The sequence below is a fragment of the Myotis davidii genome, unplaced genomic scaffold, assembly GCF_000327345.1.
Source record: "Myotis davidii unplaced genomic scaffold, ASM32734v1 scaffold247, whole genome shotgun sequence".
In the NCBI taxonomy this organism is placed as follows: domain Eukaryota; kingdom Metazoa; phylum Chordata; class Mammalia; order Chiroptera; family Vespertilionidae; genus Myotis; species Myotis davidii.
This window is the reverse complement of record NW_006299593.1, coordinates 3,255,798-3,282,274: the sequence shown is the minus strand read 5'-3', so window position 1 is coordinate 3,282,274 and position 26,477 is coordinate 3,255,798. Positions and strand designations below refer to the sequence as shown.

Here is a 26,477-nt window from a genome sequence, read left to right as displayed (position 1 = left end):
CATATTAAGAACAGTATGCCATATATGCCAGGTCCCTTGAAACAGCAAGGATGGACCGGCTCCCGGCAGGTTAATGGGAGTTCCATTTTTATTTTTTTGAGGAAACTCCATACTGTTTTCCACAGTGGCTGCACCAGTCTGCATTCCACCAGCAGTGCATGAGGGTTCCCTTTTCTCCACATCTTCAATACCTGTGTTTGTTGATTTATTGGCAGACATTCTGGCAGGTGAGATGATACCTCTTGTGGTTTTAATTTACATGTATTTGATGATTAGTGATGAAGAGCATTCTTTCGTATGTCTATTGGCCATCTAATATTTTAAACAAACAGTTCTCTCAGATATATCCATGAGAGAGAAATGTTTAATTGGTTCTAAATGGAAAAAGCAGAGAATGAAGACATCTGGATTCCAGCCCTAGTGGTCACCGTCCAGCTGTGCCCCTGGAGGTCATGTTGTACCTGTGAAAATAGCAAGTGATAAGGAGGCGCCTGGAAGGGTAGGGTCTGTGGTGTTCATGGAGGGGAGAGGGGATCAGGGGGTCTCGGAGGAAAAGAAACTTGAAAAAAAAGAGAAGCAGAAGATGAGGGAGTGGACATGGCATGTTGTCACAGCCTCACCCACTCCAGGAACTGAACCCTGTAGTATCTCAAATGTCTGCAACTTTGTGGGGGGGGTGACCAGAGAAGAGCTTATTGGGGCCAAACATGGCCCTGAGGAGAAGACCCAATCCAGACCTGCAGGAAGAAGACATGGATTTGTTCCTCAAACACAGAGCAAAATGTTTTCCTGAGAAGTTTCAGAAATGCCCAGACACCAAGGTACTGGGTTGTGAGGGGTCCTGAAGTTTGGGTAATAGAGGTAAACAGACTGACTGCTCCCAGAGATACCTGGGGACATAATCCTGGTTAGTCTGGGTCACTGAGTCCCGGTGCCCGGCCTGCGTGCATCACGCACTTATCCATTAGGGAAACCCTGGGAGGGCATCAGTAGAGAAGTGTGGCGCTCACAGCTGATAGGGACCCCCAGTGCTCCCTGCTGGCTTTGCAGACCGCAGAGGGCAGAGGTGAGCAAGTGAAGAGACCCCACGGGCTGCTCTGAGCCTCTGGGCAGGTGTAGAGATGTGTCCAGATATCCAGGAGAGAGAACACTGCAAAGAGCTTTCCCCAAGCTCGTGGAGATCTCTGATCACTCCATGTTCCCAGGGAAAGGATGCCTGGAAGCTCTCTCATTCAGTTCCCTAATGTGCCAAAACCTGGGCATGAAAGCTGGATCCAGCGATTTCTGCAGCTAGATCTGCCCCTGCTTTTCCCGCTACAGGATCCAATAAAGGTTTTTCGTTACTCATAACCACCTGAGTCCTCTCACAATACAGGAGCTTGTTAAGACTTCACACGATTGGATACAGGCCAAGAGGAGGGCGACATCTTAGGCGATGGCCGTAAGAGGTGTGGTCGATTGTGAGGGCTCTTAAGAGAGACAGAAAAGTTGGGGGGTGGAGTACAGTTAAGTCAGGCATATGAACTGAATTAAAATGTCAGTCTACTTCCGAATGCTTAGTGCAGGCTGGTCCAATAGACTTCAGATTTGGGAAAAGCCCATTTTACATTTTTATACTGCAAGTTAATCTCTCTTCCCATCACTAAACATCCCTTACCCCAGCACTTCAAGATATCAGTCCTTAACATTTAATTCTCAAGTGTATTGGGTGCCTAAATACAACCACACACCATAATAAAGTTCTACCCAAGTCTAACTGGCATGAACATGCTACACACAAAGAGAAGAGGCCCTTGTGAATTGAGGATTATTAAATATGAAGTATGTTTGTCAGGAAAAACCTTTGTTTATATAAACAGTAGAAGCACAGCCATGGCAACCCTGCTTGGTTTGCTCTGCAGTCCAGAAAGCCTCCCAGCCAAATACCCGCCTCCTTTTTCACTGCTAGCCTAAAAAATTTTTTAAAAGATCTCCAGCCAAAATTCCATGATCTGCCTGGTTTCCAGGCTCAGAAAATATCATTTACAAAGTGCCGGGGAACCAGTTGAAGCCACTGCCAAAGGTTCTAAATGAAAGCTCATTTCTCACACACACACACACACACACACACACACACACACACACACACACACACACATGCATGTTGTTTGCCAACTACAGTATGCTTTCCCTTCCTTATGTAACCCAAGTTTCCTTGGGCCCCACAAGCCCGCAGGACCAATGAAATCACATTAAATGACCAGCAGTAACCCATAGTTCATCTGGGTTCTCCCACCTGTTCACAGAGGCCTTCAGCCTCCTAGGAAGTGCTCCAGAGTACAGTAGGGGGTGTCCTTAGATGTGCCTCTGAATAAATCCTCTCTCTGCAGTAGTGTCCACAGGGTACCCCAAAACCCTGAGGGGGATCAGGGCACTTTGTGGGGTGGTGGAACTGAGGACCCTTCACCTCCCTGTGTGTCTCACTCAATAAACACATCCCAAAACAGGCTGCTGTGCCCGGCCTTATCTTACCGACATTTTTAGTGGAAGATTCCCCTTCTATCCAAAGAAAACAGCCACCCATCCAGGAGCTGGTCTAAGTGGTGGACCAGACTCTTCTCAGGATTACCATCCCCTCCAGGAGGGATGGTCGGTCATCCTGCCTAATCAGCAAGAGGCTGCTCAGGCCTCATCCAAGTAGGCTTGTGGGGAGTCCCAGCCCACCCACTCAGACACAAACATGTCTGCCCCCACTAACACCTGAAGAGGGACACCTGACCCATCAGCAAGAGAGGCCATTAAAGAATTCAGCCCTAGCTGGTTTGGCTCAGGCCCATGGACTGAAGGGTCCTGGGTTTGATTCCGGTCAAGGGCACATACCTAGGTTGCAGGCTCCATCCCCGGCCCTCATTGGGGCTCATGCAGGATACAACCAATCGATGTCTCTCACATAAATGTTTCTCTGTATCTCTCCCTCCCTTCCACTCTTTCTAAAAATCAATAGATTAATATCAAGTGAGGATTCACCAAAAAATAAATAAAAGAATGCAGCGGGCCCGGCCAGCATGGCTCAGTGGTTGAGCGTCAACCTATAAACCAGGAGGTCACATTCGATCCTGGTCAAGGCACATGTTTGGGTTATGGGCTTCATCACGTGTGGGTTATGTAGGAGGCAGCCAATCAATGGTTCATCATTGATGTTTCTCTCTCTCCCTTCCTCTCTGAAATAAAAAAATAATTTAAAAAAAATTCTTTAAAAAAAGCCCCTGTGAGCCCTAGCCAGTTTGGCTCAGTGGGTAAAGCGTAGGCCTGTGGACTGAAGTGTCCCGGGTTCGATTCTGGTCAAGGGCACATGCCCGGGTTGCAGGCTTGATCCCCAGTAACGGGCATACAGGAGGCAGCCAATCTATGATTCTCTCTCATCATTGATGTTTCTATCTCTCCCTCTCCCTTCCTCTCTGAAATCAATAAAAATATACATTTTTTAAAAAATTTTAAGTCCCTGTGATATGAAAATCCAGCAGGGATAGCCGCACTCTTGCCTGCGGCAGGTGATCTGGGCCAGGCCCTGGGGAAAGGATTGCTCTACTCCAAGAGGAAAGTCAACTGACATCAGATTATTTTCCTACAGCTTTTCCCTCTTCTTAACATTTGCCACATTGTAGTCCACATTCCAATTTTCAAAAGGACAGGGGCATTACTAATATATTTTTTTAAAAAAGAAGTAAAATTAACTGGAGTCAAGAACTTTATTATTCCCAAATGTATAAAGCATGAGATTTATGGCTGAGCATCAGGTATGGCCTTTACCTGAAATGCTCTCCTCAAACTACGGCCCGCGGGCCACATACAAATACAAATATTGTATTTGTTCCCGTTGTTTTTTTACTTCAAAATAAGATATGTGCAGTGTGCATAGGAATTTGTTCATAGTTTTTTGTGTAAACTATAGTCCGGCCCTCCAACGGTCTGAGGGACAGTGAACTGGCCCCCTGTTTAAAAAGTTTGAGGACCCCTGTGAGAGACCAGGGAAATCAGACCTGCAGAGATTGGGTGCTGTTGCAATATATCTAGTTAAGTTTGGTCAAACTAAAATTTTTCTTTCTCTTTTTTTAAAAAACTTGGCTTACTACAGTTTTATTTTTTTAAAGTTTTTTAAGTTCTTAATAGAGAATAAATAATACCTCTGTCTCATTTACCTACTTCTCATTCACCATTTCTAATTTACCCATTCTTCAGTGACATATGGACTTTCCAAAAGTTGTCTCATTAATATAAAAAACATCTTTATGGTGCATTATCAGTTAGACAATTCCAAGGGTTTGAGGAGCTCTGTGCCAGAAACTGGACAAAGCCAAATACATATTTGTTATTAAGTCACAATACCATACTATACAAGGTACTTCTGCTCTTATTTTACTCAGATTTGGGTCTATAGGAGCCCAGGGTGTCACCTCCCATACAATGATCTGAACAATAGACTTCAGTTGGTCAACCCATAAATATACAGGTAAATGATTACTGAAAATTGTAATGAACGTTCTCCCCATCAGGGAGACAGAGCCAGGGCTCACACACATTCTTGCATGAGGCTGAACAATGAACCCCATGAAGCTACGATATCTAAAGATTTTTCTCAAAGTGTGGGCCTCCACCATCCATATCCAGATCACCGTTACTAAAAATGCAAATTACTGGGCTCCAACTCCACCCACTGAAGCACAGCCTCTGCCATTGACCTGAGAATCTGCACTTCTTACTTGGCTCCTCCCCAGCCTTCTAGTAGCTGTGTCAGCCCGATTCCCCATATTAAATCCTTTTCCACCAAAAATGCCAGCAAGTAAAGGAAACGGAAAGAAAAAAAAATAAGGAAAAAAAGCTATTTAGAATATAACTTAGGTCGGCAAGTATTTTATTAAGCTGCTACTATGGCAAAGTCATTGTGCTTAGGCACTGAGAAGTATGTATGTTGTTGAAGCAGAGTATAATCTGTGTACCTGAACTGCACAAGGTGAGAATGGAAAAGCAAGAGTTGGCTAATCAATTGTGTGACAGGCTTATCCATTTAAACACTGATCCAAGTTTTGAAGCATCCTATTTGGGCACAAGCCAAATCATGACAGATCCTTTAATTTAAAAAATAGTAACATTTAAAAAATCAGCCTTACCTTCTGACAGGGTGATTGTCAACATGCCCAGTGCTGCCCATACTTAGTTTCAGCATACTGAGCCCAAAACAACAACAACAAAATTTAAGAACCATCAACTTAAGATCACACTTTGGGAAGATCAAGTTGATGAGACCAATGTTTCCGTAAGTCAGCTAGCTTCTCTCTGTTCCGGGCAACAGTTGTGGTCCTTCATTCCTGTGTACGCCACAGGAAGAACCAGGAATTTACAAACTCATACACATCGACTCTGCTGAGAAAACAACTCAAAGCACCTAAGTTTCTAATATGTCAGTAAAGTCTATTCTGCATTCAGAGGCCAGAGTATTTTTCCACTTCACTTAAAGCATTAAAAAAAAGACTATATATATGAAGAAGTTTCAAAATTAATTTTCTTTCAAACAAGGAAATGCTTTAAACTTTAGTAACTACATATGGGTCCAAGTTTATAACCAAGGACATAAGATAGAAATTCTACGAAGACTTCTGACAGTTCCTAGGTTTCTACATAGCAGTAGTAAAAGTAAATTCAACAATCCGTTTTATTCCAAGGAGAAATATAAAATTCAAGCCCTAACCAGTTTGGCTCAGTGGATAGAGCGTCAGCCTGCGGACTCAAGGGTCATAGGTTCGGTTCCGGTCAAGGGCATGTACCTTGGTTGCGGGCACATCCCCAGTAGGGAGTGTGCAGGAGGCAGCTGATCGATGTTTCTCTCTCATCAATGTTTCTCTCTATCCCTCTCCCTCTTTGTAAAAAAATCAATAAAAAATATATATTTTTAAAAAGAGATAAAATTCAAAGCAAATATGCTTAACATTTCAAAACACATCTAAATACAAAGAGGGTTTAAAAAAAAACACACTGACAAGCCCCATGAATCAAACTAGCTAGACATTCAAATCTAACAGAAAGACACGAATTTAATGCAATTTTGCCAGCCCCCAAACTAAAATCCTTTATTGTCTCAGGTATTTTCCATCCCATTGGGGGGATGGGGGGAAGACAAAGCTTCCTAGTGAGTGCCTCTCACATTTAACTTGCCATAGTGAAACCTCCATGACAGATGCCACATTGGCTTTTCCTAATGAGAAGGGCCATTGACAGAATCAATCTGTAGTGATTCAGATACATCTAGACCTTTGCAGCCTGGATGTTGTATACAATCTAAAATTAATTGACATAAGACTTTGGATTTCACAAATTAAGAATGTATTAGTTAAGCCTTAGCTGGTTTTTCTGTGGTTAGAGCGTCGGCCCTCTGACTGAAGGGTCTTGGGTTTGATTCTGGTCAAGGGCCTGGACCTTAGTTGCAGGCTCAATCCCCTGTCCCAGATCAGGGCACCCGCCAGAGGCAACCAATCGATATGTATCCCTCACATTGATATTTCTCTCCCTCCCTCCCTTCCACTCTAAAACAATGGAAAACATATCCTCGGGTGAGGATTAACAAAATAAACAAAGAGAATGTATTAGTTAAGAAACAAGAGATCGCCCTAGCCGGTTTGGCTCAGTGGATAGAGCATCAGCCTGCGGACTCAAGGGTCCCAGGTTCGATTCCAGTCAAGGGCATGTACCTTGGCTGCAGGCACATTCCCAGTAGGGGGTGTGCAGGAGGCAGCTAATCGATGTTTCTCGCTCATCGATGTTTCTATCTATCTATCCCTCTCCCTTCCTCTCTGTAAAAAACCAATAAAATATATTTAAAAAATAATAATAAAAAAGAAACAAGGGATCATTGGCCCTTTAGGTATAACAAATCTAGAATTCTGAATATTTACTTGTATACTTTGGAAAATTCTGGCAAAGTTCGTTCTAAGCCCTCAGCATATTTATCTCCATTTCAAAACATACAAACCTGAGTGACAGAGACAAAAATTAACCCCTAAAGATCCCCAGGATGTGCAATGTCTGTGAGTTCCATGATATACCTTATTTGGTGGCACTGGAGTTTGAATTGTTGGATGCTTCTAAATCATTCATTATATTGCAGAAATAAAAAACATATGAAAACATGCAATTGCTTTCATCCTAACAGGTGTAAAGTCTTTTTAATTTTATATAAACATATAGACATGCAGATTGATAAATGAATGGAAACAAAATAACTATAATCCTATCCATAGAGAATTTCTCCACTGTTTATAAGCTCCATTCTTGATTCCAGTTTTCAATTACACACCCACACATTTAAAAACCTCTTGAAATATAAAAAGGAAAATATGGCTACGTGACAGCATACTCTATGAGAAAACTAGTGACCCTTGGAACTTCAGTCAATGAATCATGTTAATATGAAGTTCACAGATGTTTTTTCAATCTTAAAATAATCTCTTGTATACATGCTAACCAAAAAGATAAAAATGAATTTATCTCGTTACATATATATTTCCAGGGAATGAGTCTAGTTAAATGACCTATCACCTGGCATCTCCTCTGATATTACTATAAGATGGGTTTATAGCTCCGGGATGCTTGTTAAGCTACTAAAGCTCCTACGTCATTTTTGAAAGTGAGGGAGAACTATTTACCTTCGGATTAATGAAACTCAATAAGAACTTCGTTCCCTCATCCAAAAAAATGAAAGAATTTGTTTTTCCCTAAATGCCACTCCAATGAAAAGTGGCCTCTTAACTCAGGGAAATTGTTCCTTGGCCTTTAATAAGCACGCAGTTTACTGACAGCCAATTGAGGAGGATTTAAAGGCAATTACTCACTTAGGAGTAAAGCTGAATTTTATGTCAAAAATGTGTCCTGTGGAAAAAATGATCCCTGCTGGGGGGCAGCTCTACGTTTTGCTACAGAGCAACACAGAGTGAGAGAGACAAGAGACTGGGCTCAATTCTCTGGGCAGGCAAAACAGCACATCTATTCATTCAAACCACCCTGGTATACCGGTATTCTGCAAAACACAGCAAGTGCTGTGAGCACTGAAGACAGAGATTATGGCTTGCTGTTTACAACAGGATCCTATAAAAGGAATCTTTGTTCTATGATTAACAAATTGCCAGATCTACAGAAACTTTAAATTTGGAGTACAATTGACCCTTGAACAACATGGGGGGAAGGAGCGCTAATTCCCTCCACCCCAGTCAAAAAGCCACATGTAACTTCTGATTCCCAAAAAAACACAATAATTACTGTTGACTAGAAGTTTTACTAGTAACATAAATTTGATTAACACAAACTTTGTATGTTTTATGTATTATACTATCTTATAATAAAGGAATCTAGAGAAAAGAAAATGTTATGAAGATAATCATAAGGAAGAGAAAACACATTTATAGTCTATTGAAAAAAATCTGCAATTCAGCCCAAACCTGTGTTGTTCAAGAGTCAACTGGGCATGCTGTCTTGCTACTCACCCATTTTAAATATCCTTCGTTTGCAACTACCAATTAACTTAAAGTTACTGATCACTGTGTACCCTGGCAATTTGCTAGAAGCAACACATTACTAAAAAAAATTTTTTTTAATGTATTTTATTGATTTTTTACAGAGAGGAAGGAAGAGAGAGAGTTAGAAACATCGATGGGAGAGAAACATCGATCAGCTGCCTCCTGCACATCTCCCTCCTACTGGGGATGTGCCCACAACCCAGGCACATGCCCTTGACCGGAATTGAACCTGGGACCTTTCAGTCTGCAGGCCGACGCTCTATCCACTGAGCCAAACTGGTTTCGGCTAAAAAAAATTTTTTAAGACTTGAGAAAGTACATGCATGCAGTATGACATCAGAAGAGTAGAGCCTTTCTAAAACACCTGTGAAGTTGGAGCAGAGACATGTCACATTTGATTATATTAAATGCAATCATGTCTTCTTTCTAAAAGCAACAATAACGAATAAACTTTTAACATCAGAAATGTTTACTAACACTTCAAGTAAACACTGGCTACATTCTTAGTACAATACAATCTTTGACACAATTACAAACATGTATGCATTTCAAATATTAGCAAATTGCTTCAAAATGCAATTCTCAGAAAGTTTTAGTAATTTATTCACAGTTCAGGATTAGAATGACTGGACTTACAAGGCATGAGGAAGAAATGACCAATTGGCTCAGTTAACTAAACATTCATTTTAAAGAACAGAAACTAAACCAGCAAGGATGATTCTAAAATTTCCAGCTCACGAGCAATATAAACAAATACAAAAAGTTTTAAACAAAAAAATTCAATCACATAACATTTAAAAAGCTAACAGGATCATTTCTATATTCATTCTGAAAACTAGTATGGTAAGAAAGGTAATTCAAGAATTTCCTAAAATGTTCTCACTAGCCATTATTTATGGTATGTTCCCTAACACTTTTATCAGCCTATTATAGACCTACAAGTTAATATGTTATAACTTTACCATCTTGCTATTTAGGATTTTATTTTAAGCCTAGATATTATTGGCTCAAATCTAATATTATCAGTCCTATTGGTTACCATGTCACAGATCTGAAGATGTGGTTAAATTAATAAAGCCAAGGAAATACTGATATATTAACAATATTTAAATATTGTGGGAGAAAAATTATTTAAGGGTTATAACTTCCAAATTCGATTCTAACACTAAAAACTAAGCAATCTGAAATATGCTTTTTTATTGTTTAAAGTTTTACATATAGTATTACATGTCTCCCTTTTTCCCCATTGACTCCCCCCGGCCACCCCCACCCTGAAATATGCTTCTATGGGTAAAACAGTCTATCTAATATCCTGGTATAGAAAAATCTACAAAATGTGTGGATATAAGACTACAATATCTTTCTTTACTGACCATTTCCTTCAATTTCTTTGGCCTTCACAAATTCAATGGGAACTATGAATTCTTTTGAAATAAACACTTTTCAATGACATTGTACTTTTTCAGAAAAATCACAGGTTGTATCATACCATAATTAACATTAATGTTTCCCTTTTATTGTTATAGCATATTCTAATTAAAAAAAAAATAAGAGAAAAAACTGACCCCAAAGGATTTCTTAAAATGTTTGTTAAAGCAAACTTTCAGCTGGTTTTCCTCCCTTGAAGAGTTAACAGAAGAATCAAAGGAACATCACCACGGAACCAAGAAAAAGGCTCCTTTCCTTCCATCTGCATAATTAATTCAGGCCAAGAGACCTGTATGTGTTCAAAAGGATAAGACAATACCATCTCAGAAGCAATTTTCTAAAAAACTAAAGAAAGAAAATCTGTATTAGCTCCCTTGCCCAACAGCCCCATCTGCACATTACCCTGTGTCAGTTCCCTTTTAGTAGTACTGATGCTTGTTTTTCACCTTTGCATTTAATGAGTGCTGTTCCTTAGTGAACCGCAGATACAAGGATCTACATATAGCCTGTGACGGTAACAGCTTACTCTACAAAATGCACTTCACCTCTTCTGAGCATGATATATCACCAAACTTGGATCATGATTTAAGTGAAATCCACTCATAGCACTTAACATTAAGGGTACTCTCTTACCCTTTCAATGACCCCAGTCTTCACTTGTGATGAGCCTACCTGGAGACAAATGGGCTTTGCTTTAAACAAGATGCACCTTTCAGTTCCTAGCATAGTGACTTGCCCATAACAGGCTGTTGACATAGTTATAACAAACTAAAATCAGTTAATATTATTTCTCTCTTCTCATTTATTCCTAAGGCATAAGTGATTAAAGAAAGATCAAAAAGCTGACTCTGAAGTAACTATCATTTCCTGGGCCCTGTGTTAAATGCTAGACAACCCCAGGCCTGAAAAGGGCTTATGGCCTGGCTGGTGTGCTCAGTGGTTGAGCATTACCAAGAGGTCCCAGGTTCGATTCCCAGTCAGGGCGCATGCCCTTTCTGTGATACACAAGCAGAATTCTATGCTTCTCTTGCAGCAATGGCTGTCAGAAAATCTTCATCTCATCAAGAAGTTCAAAAACAGAGAAAGGAATAGACTGGGCTTACATAATTTGCTAAATATCTTACCTTCACAATTTTAAAGTGAAAACTTTTGAAAGAGGACTTAACCAAAACATAAATACCCTTTGCTATAAAATCCCCAAGATGTGGCCAAAAAAGCTCCGTGAAGAAATTACAACATTTTCAGTATCAAACTCAGTCTACTCTAAATATTTTAATCTAAATTGTTAAGTTCCATTTCTGGCACTAAGCAGCTAAAGTCACCTCAACATCAATTTATTTATATCTTCTTCATTCCTAAATAAATTGAAGGGGTAGATTACAAAAAATACAGAGAGAAAAATACCTAGGAAATAATACAGGCATACCTCACTTTTTTGTGCTTCACTTTATTGTGCTTCACAGATGTTATGTTTTTTTACAAACTGAAGGCCAGACCCTCAACCAGCAGAAGGATTCCGACTCGTCTACTGCAATCCTGGTTTTATTACGGTGGTCAGGAACCAAACCCGCAATATTCCCAAGTTTTGCTTGTACTGAATTTGACGCAATCCTTCATTAATTTCAGTGTAAAGCACATAGTTTTTTCTAAGTATAGCCCACCATATAGAGTCGAATGATTAGTCAATAGACTTGCAAATCTTCCAAACTATTGCAAAGAGCTTCCAGACTCGCAGGAAGGTACTAGTTTTATAGAAAGTAGTGAAGGGACTTTAAATTAATTGCAGGAAATTCTTTGGGACAAAGTTGAAGCGAATTCTGACTATATCAATACTGATTTAATTTGAGACATTTGACGACAACTCTGTGTGGTGACTTCAAAGAACAAGATAAAATATGTCATTTAGCTGTGATTAAAAAACTACAGATACAAGAAAATAAAAACCATTTTTAAGAGATGAAAAAACAGAGTCGGAAATCCAATAAATATATATTCCATCTTCAAATTTAAAATTATATTGTTAGCTGTCCAAAGCAGCTCAAATTTAGTTTGTGCTATGAAATTATACAAATATTTTCTGTTAAGGACTGGAGAAAACCAATGCACTACGATAACTATTTAGCTTCCTAAACTACCCTGACCTATAGATAACAAACAATAAATTTGAGAGACTAATATTAACTTAACTTAGGTAGAAATCCCACCAAGAAAAGTTTGTTTTTAAGCACACTAACAAATTTCAAAATAAATCATAGCATCTTGTCTTTATATATAACTTAGCAAAACTGTAATCAAATGTCCAAATACATTGCCACTGGCTTTAGATCTTCTAATAAATGCACTCCTCTTTCATTGGTCTGAATGAATAAAAGCATGGTAAAACAAATGTCAATTACTTTTAAAATACACAATCCTCTCAGATTGAAGCAGAGTTCAGAAATCCAACACCCAGCATCTTTTAAAGAAAATGAAAGCTAGCCCTGGCCAGTCTTGCTCAGTGGTTAGAATGTCAGCCAAAGGACCAAAGGGTCTGAGGTTTGACTCCCAGTTAAGGGCATGTACCTGGGTTACTGGTTTGATCCCCACCCTGGTCGGGACATGTATGGGAAACAACCCATCGATGTGTGTTTGTCTCACATTGATGTTTCTCCCTCTCTCTCTCTCTTCCATCCTCTCTCTCCTTCTCCCTCCTTCTCTCCCTCCCTTCCACTCTCTCTCTAAAAATCAATGGATAAAAGATCCTCAGGTGATGATTTAAAAAAAGAAAATGAAAGCTAACTGTTTCTGATAATGATTCCATTTTTCAAACTTCCCCACAAATTACTGGAAAAATATGAGGTAATTTCACAAAAAGCACAAATTTAGTGGAATTATAACTGATATATAAATAAGGATTTACTAAAAAAAAAAAAAAAGGCTTAAAGGAGTGATATTTTAAATCAAGATTTTAAATACAAAAGGTGTCTTGTGTTGCTTAATTGCCCAGAGTTTCAGATGCTCCTCATTCTACTGTTACAGATTTGGCAAGATTCCGGGGGAAATCCACCTGCCAAAAAAAAAAGGGGGAGGTGGGGGACAAAATTAAAGAGATTATACAGATTGGGGGGTGGTTGTGTTCTATAAGCAAGTTATTTTTGTAAAAACAGAAAACTTATTCATTAACCATCTTTACTATAGACTACAAAGAATCAGATTAGAAAATATAGTCACATAATGTCTCTTTAAAAGTCTTGAAATCAGTTAGAAAAAAGAATCCTAAAGAAGCCAGTTCTGCACAGGAAGAGTCCAGTGATGGCCTCCAGAGGTGGCAGGCCTCCGAGGGGACAGCAAAAGTGTAAGGGCAGGATGTTTTGGTTGTCACAATGACTGGGGGACAAAGAATTGTAAAAGTCCTGAAACCTGTGAGATAGTCCTAAACAAAGAATTAGGAAACAGAATAAAAACAGGCAGAGATTCCCTAAGAGGGTAATCTCTGATGGTGGCTATAATCTCCAAGATTCCTTTTAAGTTCTATGGTAAGAAAATGTTATGATGTAACCTACAAATTGGGCCAAGTAAATATAACAGGTGATAGATAGATATTATGTATATAGTAGAGGCCCGGTGCACAGATTCATGCACATTGAAAGGAAATTAATTAGAAGGTGGCTGGCAGGAGCGGAACTGGGTGAGACGGGCTGGACACACCCTGGAGCCAACCTCCCGCAGTCCCTCCCTGGCTGGCGCACCTGGGGCAGCACTGGGGCTCAAAGGGCATCTGCAGAGTGAGAGGGGTCCCTCTGGCAGGTGGGGCCTCTCGGCCTGGCCTGCAGAGATCGGGCCAAGACTGGCCATCCGATATCCCCCGAGGGGTCCCAGAGTGTGAGAGGGCACTCTGCAAAGTTGCTGTCGCTCAGCAGCTCCTGCGTTAAGCATCTGCCCCCTGGTGGTCAGTGTGTGTCATAGCTACCAGCCGGCCAGTCGGTCGGCTGGTCACTTAGCCTTTTATATGTATAGATGTTATATCTATACTAATAAACGGGTAATATGCTAATTAAACCAGACGTCTTCCAGATGTCCTCCCACAAAGCTGAAGCAGCTCAGTGGCTGTGAGGGCTGGGGCTCAGGCAGCTGTGAGCCATGGCGGCTGGCAGTGGCAGCAGCAGCAGGGTGTTGGGGGTGGCACCTTCCCCTGATCGTCCCAGTTGCCTCCCGCCCAGCGGGGAGCGGAAGTAGGTCATCCCCTGAGGACTCCAGGACTGTGAGAGGGGGCAGGCCAGGTTGAGGGGGAACCCCCACCCGCCCCGCCCAGTGCATAAATTTTTGTGCACTGGGCCTCTAGTATATATATATTGTGTGTGTGTGTGTGTGTGTGTGTGTATGTGTGTGTATGTATGTGTAGATAGATAGATAGCTAGATAGATAGATAGATAGATAGATAGTGGATTTGTCAAATGCTATTGCTAAATATTTATAAGGAAAACTATTAGAATGTACTCAGGTAAAAAGCCAGCCCTAAATTTCTACAGTGTTCCATCACTTACATCATAGCCTCTCAGCACAGCAAGGTGGAAAGCCAGCAACTGTAAGGGGATCACACTGAGAATGCCTTGCAAGCAGTCCACTGAGTGGGGAACCTTGATTGTTCTTTTTGTGTTCTTAATGGTCTCGGTATCTTCCTTATCACAAATCACCACTGGGCGTCCCTGGGAAAGAAAGCCACATACACAATCACAAGTAAACAAAGAGCTGTAGCAAGTGAATGTGCAAATTTTACATTCAGTAATTCACATGTGGCCTCACTAACACAGACTTATTTAGACTCACAATCCTATATGGTAAGTCAGATTGATCTCATAGTCAAGGAAATTAAAGCTCTGTGGGAGTCAGTAATTTATTTAAGCTCATACAACTAAGAAACACCAAGCTCAATACAGATGCTCCTCTACTTATAAACCCATCATAAGTTGAAAATATGAGCCAAAAAGGTATTTAATACACCTAACCTACCAAACATCCTAGATCAGGGGAGGGCAATCTTTCTGACTCGAGGGCCACAATGGGTTCTTAAACTGGACCGGAGACCCGGAACAAAAGCATGGATGGAGTGTTTGTGTGAACTAATATAAATTCAAAGTAAACATCATTACATAAGGGTACGGTGCTGCTACTGGTGAAGGAGCGGAGGGGAGAGCAAGAGACCCCTCCGCTCTTTCGGCTCCTTTTTAGTTTTATTCATTTCAAACGGGCCGGATCCGGCCCACAGGCCATAGTTTGCCCACAGCTGTTCTAGATCAACCTACCCTACCTTTAACATACTCAGAACACATATTAACCTACAGTTGAGAAAAATCATCTAACACAGAGGCTATCTTATAACAGAGTATTGAATATCTCACGTAATTTATTATGCATATTACTTCCATACCATTATAAAGTCCAAAAATCGTAAGTCAAACCACCATAAGCCAGAGACCATCTGTACTTGAATCCAGGTCTGCCTGCCTTCAAAACCTACGTTCATAACAACTACACTGTGAGAAGAGATTAGTATCTTTTGATTATATATTATATTATATATTATATATTATAAATTATAAAAGTATCTTTATAAATAAAGCCAAATGATCAGAGGAAAACTCAGTTAAGCACATCACCAGTAGTTTTAATATAAAATCTAGTTCCTCCTGAAATACACATGTAAGAATACGTATTAAACTAAAAGGGAGCAGCATAAGCTAATTAAAGAGGACAGAATTTGGAGAGCCAGACTTTGGTTTTGGTCTCAATTCTGCCTATTGTGAGATCTATGAGCTGGGTCCTGTCAAAACTCTGAGAATCTAATTCCTCACATGTAAACCTCAACATGTTTTGTAAGCTATCTATTGGGCCCTGGTCTATCACTTTAAATGTCATAAAATTCAATTAAGCTTTAATGGCCCATCTCTTAGATTCCCCAAGGTGCCCTCACAGCAGCCCCTGACTTACCTGCCTAGCAACTACCTGCTGAAGAGCATTTTGACACTTGGCATAAGTATGATCTCTCATAATGATCATGATGACAGGCATTAACTTATCCACCAAAGCCAGAGGACCATGCTTCAATTCACCAGCGAGGATGCCTTCAGAGTGCATGTAAGTGATTTCTTTGATTTTCTAATAGAAAAGAACTAGATTAGTCTTCAGTCTCTTTTTCAAAAACCCATTCTTAATTAAGCATTACACAAATATTAGATATCTGAAGTCACTATTTATCCAAAAGTATTAAAGGACCACCGATCTATAAATATAGCCAACAGGCTAACAGATCATTATTTCTATAATATCTACAGTGACTAGAAGTTTTAAGACCTACAAGGACTTTTTCAAGATTTAATTTAAATTTTTTTTGTTAATCCTCACCTGAATATATTTTTTCCATTGCTTTTCAGAGAGAGTGGGAGGGGGTAGGGGAAGAGAGAGAGAAACATCGATGTGAGAGAGACACACATCGACTGATTGCCTCCCACACATGCCTCAACCAGGGGTGAGAAGCAAATCCCCAACCCAGTATGTTCCCTTGACAAAGAATCGAACCCAAGACCCTTTGGTGTGTGGGCTGACATTCTAACCAGGGCTTTTTCAACATTTTAGATTCTCATGAACATACTCATGTAACTGTTCTACTTGGTTAATGTTTGACCTGAATTAAATCCCACACTTAGAGAACTTAATCTTTATTTTAGTCGTATCTAGACGATAAATTAACCAAAGTTACTTGCTAAACCCAAGCTATCATGCTAAAATGTACTCTTCTTTATTTTCACTTTTTCATTAAGTATAAATTGTTATACCTTCTCAGGGCAAACAAACCAGAATGCATAAAAACAAAAGCACTTGTAAAAGTTTCACCTATTTCATTCAAACTAAAAGTATGACTATGTACAAGGTCCATAAGTCAACAGACTGAAATTATAAGTGAGAAGACTTACTAGTGCCCCTTCAAGACAAGTAGCATAATGATAGCCACGCCCCATTATCAAGACCGACTTCTGATGATAAAGTTCTGTTGCCAGTTTCTGAATTTCATCATCCATACTCAGTACTTCCTTAATCAAATCTGTTAAGAAGTAACATTTTTGTTGAACAAAAATAGACAGAGGCAAAGAAGCATTGAACAGACTGTCGAACTACAGTGGGAAGGTAGGGGAGGGTTGGGGAGTAAGAGATCAACCAAGGGACTTGTATGCATGCATATAAGCACAACCAATAGATGCAAGACATTGTGGGGGCGAGGGGGTGGTGAAGGCAAGTGTCAGGGGGTAGGGGAGGCCCGGGGGAGGTCAAGGGGGGAAAAAAGGAGACATATGTACTACTATTTGTAATACCTTAAACAATAAAATAAAATAAAATAAAATAAGAAGTAACATTAGCAACATCTATGAAAAAGGATAATTAGCCGAACCAATATAAAAACAATAATATATTGGTAGCAACTGACAAAAGACCAGTGTTTCTATTCCCTTGTGATATCAGAGAGGAATTTTTAAATACAAAGGTGCAAAAGTAGAAAGATTTATTGACTAAACAGCTAGAAGCCACAGCTTCAAGTACAAGAAGAAAATGACACCCATTACAGCTCCCTTAGACAACAAAAGTGTAGTATAAGAGCATCTTCGTACCAGGCAGCCGCTTCAGTCCAAGCATGATCTCTTTGCGTCTCTCTTGCATGGAAATCCTGTCATCACACATCATAAGGGCAAACATCACAAGGGATACAAACTGGCTGGTGTAAGCCTAAAATACCACAAAAAAGCAACTGTATTTTAAGAACTTAGTGTTTTTCATTTAAAAATATGCAAACAAATTCCCATTGGTTTTATAAGCATATATTGTCCATTTTCTCTTTTTTAAATCTTCACTCAAGGACACGCTACTGATTTTATGGAAAGAAGGAGTAAGAAAGAGGGGGGAGGGAGAAGAACAAAGGAGAAGGGGGAGGGAGAAAAACATGGATGTGAAAGAGAAACACCGATTGGTTGCCTAAATGCTGGCAAGGATGTGGAGAAAAAGGAATACTAGTACACTGTTGGTGGGAATGCAGACTGGTACAACCACTATGGAAAACAGTGTGGAGTTTCCTCAAAAAATTAAAAATGGAACTGCCATTTGATCCATAGGAATAATTACATTAATAACATGCTATTAATAACTTTTGTGAATACTGCCTTCTAATCTCTACTATGTTTTTCCTTTTTATATTGTTTAGAAAATTAATTCTTAGTAGGTATAACTTTATAACTTGCTTTTATTTTTGACATAATAAATACTTTCCCAAGACAGAATGCTTTCTTTCTTACTTACTAGTGTGTAATTATCTTAAGGAACTTTTTCCATCTCTTTAGGCCTCAGATGGCCCATCTGTTAAAAGTACATAATACTTACAAGATAATCATGAGAATAAAGGAGACAAGTATAAATCAATCAACATAATGTCTGACATATAGGCTAAAAACAAACTTTTTATTGATGAAAGCTTGAACTAAGACTTTAATTCAAAAAATTTTTTCTTAACCACAGACTTGTGAATATTTTAAAACTTGCAGTCATGCTGCCAGGACTATTTTTATTCCCATTAGCTGTATATAAATATAAGATATGACTGCTTTTTCACATTCTTTACAATATTGAGAATTATCCTTTTAACAAATTTTTACCATTGACTGATAGACAACGGACTTTCTACTCCTTTACCATATACATCTTGAATCTAAAAAAATTAAGATTTTTATTCATGCTTGTTAGCCATTTATGTTTCTTCTTTTAAGGATTACCTTCATTGTTCTTCACTTATTTTCAACTTTGGCCTTTTTTTTCTTTTAAGTGGGTCGTGCCCTAGCCAGTTTGCCTCAATGGATAGAGCGTCAGCCTGCAGACTGAAGGGTCCTGGGTTCAATTATGGTCAAGGGCACATGCCCAGGTTGCGAGCTCGATCCCCAGAAGGGGGCAGCCAATCAGTGATTCTCTCTTGTCAATGATGTTTCTATCCCTCTCTCCCTCTCCCTTCCTCTCTGAAATCAATAAAAGTATATTCTTTTTAAAAAGTTGGTTGTAAGTCCAGGAAGCGCAGAGAACCCCAAACAAAAGGAATCCAAAGAGGACCACACCAAGACACATCATAATTAAAATGCCAAGAGCAAAAGACAAAGAGAGAATCTTAAAAGCAGCAAGAGAAAGAAAGTCAGTTACCTACAAGGGAGTACCCATACGAATGTTAGCTGATTGTAAAGATACAAATTATGAACAACAAATACAAATCTATCAACAAGTGAATCTGAAAATCAAGTGAATAATCTGATGAACAGAATGAACTGGTGATTATAATAGAATCAGGGGCATAGAAAGGGAATGGACTGGCTATTCTTCAGGGGGAAAGGGGTGTGGGGGATGCCAGAAGAGACTGGACAAAAATTGTGTACCTATGCATGAGGACAGTGGGTGGGGAGTGAGGGAAGAGGGTGGGTGGGAACTGGGTGGAGGGGAGTTATGGGGGGGAAAAAGAGGAACAAATGTAATAATCTGAACAATAAAGATTTACTTTTAAAAAAAGTTGGTTGTAAGGTCTTTATTGTTATGTATCAAATATTTTTTCGCAGTTTGGTTTAACCTTTTATAATGGTGTTTACTGACACAGAAGTTTCATTTTTTTTTAAACTCTTATGTAGTACTTTTAAATTTAAAGTCCTTCCATCCTAACATCAGTTAAGTATTATTATATTTTCTTAATTCTATTGTTATCATTGTCCCATATTATTTGGCTTTTTTATTTTACTTTCAACATTTCATTTATTTGACTTTTTTTAAAGTATATTTTTATTGATTTCAGAAAGAAAGGGAGAGGGAGAGAGAGAAATATCAATGATGAGAATCACTGATTGCCTCCTGCATGCCCCCTACTGGGGATCCGGGCATGTGTCCCTGACTGGAATCAAACCTGGGACCCTTCAGTCCACAGGCAGTCTATCTACTGAGCCAAACTAGCCAGGGCCCATTTTATTTGACTTTTTTACTTCATTTTTAAACCACCTGAAATTAATTTTAGTACAAAATGTTAACTTATGTTTTTCTATTTTTATAAATAAGCAATTTTCCCTTCATTTCAATTTCACTCCAACCTTTCTCTACTAGTTTGGGATATTCATTTAATGTACTGGAGTTATGTTGCAGAACTATTGATTCCGTCTCACAGATCTGTCATTTTTTTACAAAATAATCTTCCCATCCAGAAATATGGTATTCCATCAATTAGGAATTTAAAAGTCTATAAAGTTATACAGTTACCATCTATATTCAACAAATATCTATGGAGCACCTTGCACATTTCTTGGTAAAATTATTTTAAGTGTTTTTTATAGCCATTAAAAATAGAGCCAAAACCGGTTTGGCTCAGTGGATGGAGCGTCGGCCTGCGGACTGAAGGGTCCCAGGTTCGATTCCGGTCAGGGGCATGTACCTGGGTTGCGGGCACATCCCCAGTGGGGGATGTGCAGGAGGCAGCTGATCGATGTTTCTCTCTCATCAATGTTTCTAACTCTCTATCTCTCTCCCTTCCGCTCTGTAAAAAGTCAATAAAATATATTTTTTAAAAAAATAGAATCCCCCTCCAAACACACACATTTATATCATTTTTAAGTAGTCACTACTTTAAAAAGTTTATAAATAAAGTATTTTTGTATATGTCTTATATAAAGCACTGAGAAATATTTTACTTGATATTCTTTTTTTTTATATTTAAAATTTTTTTTAATATATTTTATTGAGTTTTTACAGAGAGGAAAGGAGAGAGATAGAGAGTTAGAAACATCGATGAGAGAGAAACATCGATCAGCTGCCTCCTGCACACTCCCCACTGGGGATATGCCCGCAACCAAGGTACATGCCCTTGACCGGAATCGAACCTGGGACCTTTCAGTCCCCAGGCTGACGCTCTATCCACTGAGCCAAACCGGTTTCGGCTTACTTGATATTCTTGAGCTCTATACAGGTAGTCAATCATATCAATTGCAACTAAGGAGAATTTTATTTCTCCTTTCCCATTGTTTTACTTATTTTTTCCTACTAAACTAGATAGAACTCCTAGAGCTGAGATAGCATATATGTTTCACAGAGAGCCAATCCTAACTCATTGTACTCATAGTGAAACATCATGTTGAAAAAGATTCTAGTCTAAGGCCACCTTTTTTACTTCACAGTAATACAGATAAAATCCTAGGAAGATTCCAGAAGAACAGCAAGGGCCCTCTATATGAAGGTCCTGAAGCTTTCCGTTTTGCAGTTCCTTCATTCACTTTTCTCTATTATTTAACTCCATTGCTTTATTGAGTTTCCTTTTTCTAGCTTCTTAAATACTTAATTCATTTTTTAAAGATAAGCATTTAATGCTATGAATTTACCTTTAATTATAAATTTGGCCACATACTCTAAACTTTTATTCACAATGTTCATTATCATTATTTCTTCTAAGCCTTTTAAAATAGTAGTTCTGATATCATTTTAACTCAACAGTTATTTGGAGGAATGTTTTAATTTTTCAGGTATTTGAGGTTTTTACTGACACATTTATTATTAAATCACTAGGATTACTGTGGTGTGGTCAGCTTTAATGTTATCTATAACTTTAACTTTAGAAAATTTATGTTGAGTGTTTTTTTGTGTGTGGATTATATGCTGACTTTCTGTTACTCTTCTCTGGATAAGGAATCACTTCATTAGTGAATATTTTCCTGTCAGAATGTGGATATTGAGCTTCCAATGTAACAAAATCAGTCTACCAATGCTCCTTACCTTCCCAGTAGTTCAATGCAATTCCTTATTTCCGCTTACTAGACCTCCCAGCTATCAGCTGCTCAGATATTCCTCCACAGACAGCTACCTGTCCCTGTGCTGCTATGAATTCTACTGATGCACTGGGATTTTTTTTTCTCTATAGCACTGAAGTGGATTTGCAGTTCTTTGCCTCCAGCACATCTATATTCTAAATGTCAGTTCCTCCTAGTCTACCTCTTCCTACTGAAGTTTACAATAAGCCAACTAATCACAAATTATATGATCAGGACAGAGGGAGAGATCAAGTGTCCTGGATGCCTGGGATACCTAAATTGTTTCTAATCCAAACTGATCAGATAATGAGTATTTCAGTTTCTCTATACCACAACTAAAAATGTTATTCTCTAGAGTAATGTTTCTTTGTTTGGACCTGAAACATCTAAACACTGGTTTTCAAGTACAAATATTAAACAGAATAATCTTAATGCACATATTTTTCCATTGAATTCCTATCACAGCTTAATTTCAGTTTCATGTTTTTCATTTCCTCAATAACTACCAGGAAACCAATTATGAGAAAAATAAGTTATACCTCACATTTTGAATTTATTGAGGTTTGAAAGAATTTACCAGAAAAATGTTGACTCTGAACTTTTAAACTTGGTTTTACCTTTTACTCAGCCAAAAATAAAGTTATATTGGTTTATTTTTTAAAATCAACCAAAGTCAGCACGGTGGTGAAATTCTAAACACCTACAATAACATACAAAATCACTGAACCTGTACATTTATACCCATCAATTCCTATGGATATATCAAATTATCTATGGTATGATACTATGAGAAAGTTAGTAATATCTTTCTAACCCTGACAGTTTCTCAGGCAAAGCTGGGAATTCATCATGAAGATTACAGTATTCTTGTGCTAGCTCCATCACAAGGCCCCCAATGATGAGCTTCTTTGATCATCCACTAACATATTTGCCATTCAGAAATGGTCTATGACTAAACTTTTCAAGATTGTCTAAGGCTATTAAAGAACACAAAATTACTTTAGAATCCAAGAAAAATTAAATGTGACTAAATTACCATACTTATTAATATTTTTAAAGGAGTTATTTTATTGAAGAAATTAAAATATGTACTTTAAAAAGATACTTATTTTCTTATGTAAGATGTAACCACTAGGGGAAACTGTGTGAAGAGTACATGGACTTCTCTGTACTATCTTTACAACTTCCTATAAAGCTAGTGATTTCAATATAAAAAGATTTTTTAAAAAAGGACTTACAAAAAAAGAACCACTGATATAAATAACATGAATAAATCTCAAAAACCTCATGTTAAATGAAAGAAGCCAGCTATAAATGACATGTATTATATAATTCCCTTTTTAAGAACTTTCTAGAAAATGATATAAAAGAAGACAATAGTAGTTGTCTGAGGTTGAGAGGTAGAAATGAGGACTGACTATACCGGGCACAAGGAAACTTTTTCAAGTGAGTAAGTGTTCTAAAATTGGACTGTGATGTTAGTTACAGATCCAAATTTACTAAAACTATACATTTAATAACTGGTGAGTGTTATTTTATAATATGAAAATTATATTGCAATAAAGGTATAGAAAAAGGTTAACAGTAAAATCTAGGTAATGGTATATGAATTGTTAATGTAAAATTTTTTTAACTCTGCTATATGTTTGAAAATTATTGTAACAAAATGTTGAGCAAAATTAAAGTTTTCATAAGCTATACAATAAGAAATTTTAAAAAGTTGTATTTCCCATGGCAACTCACAGTTTAAGAAAGATTTAATAAAAAGTAAGTCAACAAAATAGCATCCATTCAATTGATGGATGTACATATACCCCATGAAGCCCTTGTTTCACAATGCGTTGTGAATAAAAGGGCCCTGGGATTCCAATCCCCAGTCAAAGCTGTCCAGAAATCCACAAGCTCCTGTTTAGAGCAGTTGGTTATTTATTCTGGCACAGACTGGAAACCCAAGCACAAATATCTTACATGTTTTAAGTATCACACAGAGAAAATTTAGGTTTCAGCTTTCTATAAAGTATAGTGTTGGCAGTATCCAAGTAACCAACAAACACTCATTAGAGTTTTTACATAAGAAGAACTAATTTTCCACACAAAAATTCTCCATGAGGTTCTTTAAAAGAAAAAAATATTTAAATGTGGTTATGTATGTTAATATCATCTTTCACACGCCTTTTATTAGAATCAAATCCACCAATACCTAAGCATCTTACCAGACAATCAGCAAGAAATACTGAACTTAAGCAGAAAATTAGACAACTGTAATTTTGTAATCATAAAAGTAATATATTTGTGGAGAACATTTTTGCATATATACACTTAATAAGATTCCTATTTTTATTAACATATTATGCACAACCCAATTTCAAAGAGCAAAGTAGTCTCACTAGGCCTTAAAAAAAATGAGGGTGCTTTTAAATCTCCACGAATGTAGTATCTAATGAGAAACGGACAGTTATATAATACTTTTATTTCTTTAATTTCCAAATCCTATACTAAAGGTATACTCCTCTTTACAAGCTTTCAAAGGTAGTATGTATATTTTGACATATTTATTAGAAACTATAAATATGTAAATAAAATTTCAAAAATTATTAAAATTAAACTGAATGTTTCTAATCTGTTATTTTTCTAATTCCCTACTACATATAATAAAAGAAGGGAACATTATATTTACCCATGCACCTGGCAGGAGGATATAAGTGATGAATGGGGACAGTAGCAGAGACCTTTTCAAAATGGACTTATGTTATATACATTTGTCCTTTCAAATTCTTAATATGGAAGTGATGAAGGGGACAACAAGTGTTTTATCTATTGTTGACCCTTAAGTCTTACAATAATTAGTAAACTCTGAGTTCTATAAGTGCTAACAAGTTAAATACAAGATATGGATTAGTCTATTTCACCAACACTATGATTAAATAATTACATAAGAACTAAGTCAAGAATTTACCTTTGTGCTGGCCACACCAATCTCGGGCCCAGCATTAATGTGAACTCCACAGTCTGTCTCCCTTGATATGGAACTGCCGACAGTGTTGGTGATCCCCACAGTTAAAGCTCCTCTCTCCTTGCAGTACCGAAGACCCATCAGGGTATCTGCTGTCTCACCTATGTATAAAGGAAGACAAAAGTAACACATACAGCAGTTAATATATGCTTTTTTAGATGTAAAAACAAAAAACTGACTACACTTTCAACAAAAAAATCATTCGTTTTAAATAAAATTTAAAATAATAAATTAGCAAAACTTTAACAGGATCCTACTTTTTAGGATCTCCTTTCCTTCTTTGTCTTTGGAAATTCAGCTCTTTAGTGTAAAACGTGTTTATTTTACTAATTCATTAAGAATAACATATCAAAATAAATCTCTATTTGCCATTTGCAATATCATTTTATCTTTAAATATCAATTTTTGCCAAGATAATTCTTAGAAAGAATGACTTTCCTTTTGCCAAGTCTTTAAAATTAGCATACCTGACTGACTAATAAAAAAGCAAACATCATCTCGAAAAACTGGAGTGTTTCTATCCAGGAAATCACTGGCTAGCTCTACCATAACCGGCAACTCAGTCAGCTCTTCAAGAACTTGACGTGTCTGTAAAGAAAAAATTATTTGGTCAAACAACTTTACTTCAAATACTCTTTTTCACTGGCCTTCTTTGGCCTCAATGTATAGTTTTCACTTTTCTGATTACAAAAATGAAACGTGCATTGTTAGAAAATATAAACAATACAGATTAAAGCACAAAAAATAAAATAATCAAAATTGCACCATGCAGGGAAAAGCACATGTATAAAATGTTTTGAGAAGCAGGAAAAGCACTGTCCTGAATTAGCTTGTATGTTATCTCTAACTTCCCAATTCTAATCTTTAAATGATGATTCATAAAATACCAACTCGAGAAATTCCAAATAAGATAAACACACAGTGAAAAATTACACACTTCAAAAATACTGCATATTCATAAGTAGTACCATTCCAAAAAAAAAGTCAATACACTTCAGAAATCTAGTTTGAAAAAAAGCTCACTACTTTCAAATTTTGTAATATGGAAAGTAAAGTAGGAGGTAGTATGCTTTTGCTCAAAGAGCACCTTAAAATTCATTTTAATTAAATTCCTTTTACTCTAAACATCAGAAAGTTAAAAACAATAGAAAAGTAAAATTTTAGGCAGCAAAAATTGTAGGCCCTTCAGTCACATACATTTAGTTGCCTTACTAGTAACTATGTAGATCACCTACTTATTTAGGTAAGTGGCCCTACCCATTTTTTGCCCCATCTCTGCATTCCTCCTCCTTCACGGAAGTAAAAAACTGTAAAGGTTTCCTTATTTCATATCCCTTTAACTTTCTTGCCGCAAATGTGAACTAAATCATTTTGTTCTATAACTTTGGTTGGCCCCTTTTTAAAAATGTTATAACATCATGTACAGAAAGTCTTCGAGGATAAAATGTTCCTATTTTTAACTAACTTTTTTCCATTGATGTATTAAATTTACTAATCCTATCTAATAAAAGAGAAACATGGTAATTAGCCATACATCCGCTACCCTTCCCATTGGCTAATCAGTGAGATATGCAAATTAACTGCCAACCAAGATGGTGGCCGGCAGCCAGGCAGCTTGAAGCTAACATGAGGCTTGCTTGCTTCAGTGATGGAGGA

General features: G+C 37.8%; 1 protein-coding gene across 1 annotated transcript in view; it reads right to left on the bottom strand.

Annotated features, from left to right (window-relative positions):
- Positions 1-12,672: 12,672 nt before the first annotated feature.
- The window catches only part of GFPT1 (glutamine--fructose-6-phosphate transaminase 1), a 78,088-nt gene continuing 64,283 nt past the window's right edge, over positions 12,673-26,477 (bottom strand). The window contains exons 14-20 of the mRNA XM_006775349.2: positions 25,289-25,409; positions 24,765-24,922; positions 17,612-17,726; positions 16,922-17,049; positions 15,939-16,106; positions 14,495-14,656; positions 12,673-13,017 (exon numbers count right to left, since the gene is read on the bottom strand). Coding sequence (XP_006775412.1) covers positions 12,973-13,017; positions 14,495-14,656; positions 15,939-16,106; positions 16,922-17,049; positions 17,612-17,726; positions 24,765-24,922; positions 25,289-25,409 — 897 coding nt within the window. The 3' untranslated portion in view covers positions 12,673-12,972. The remainder of the gene's footprint in view (positions 13,018-14,494; positions 14,657-15,938; positions 16,107-16,921; positions 17,050-17,611; positions 17,727-24,764; positions 24,923-25,288; positions 25,410-26,477) is intronic.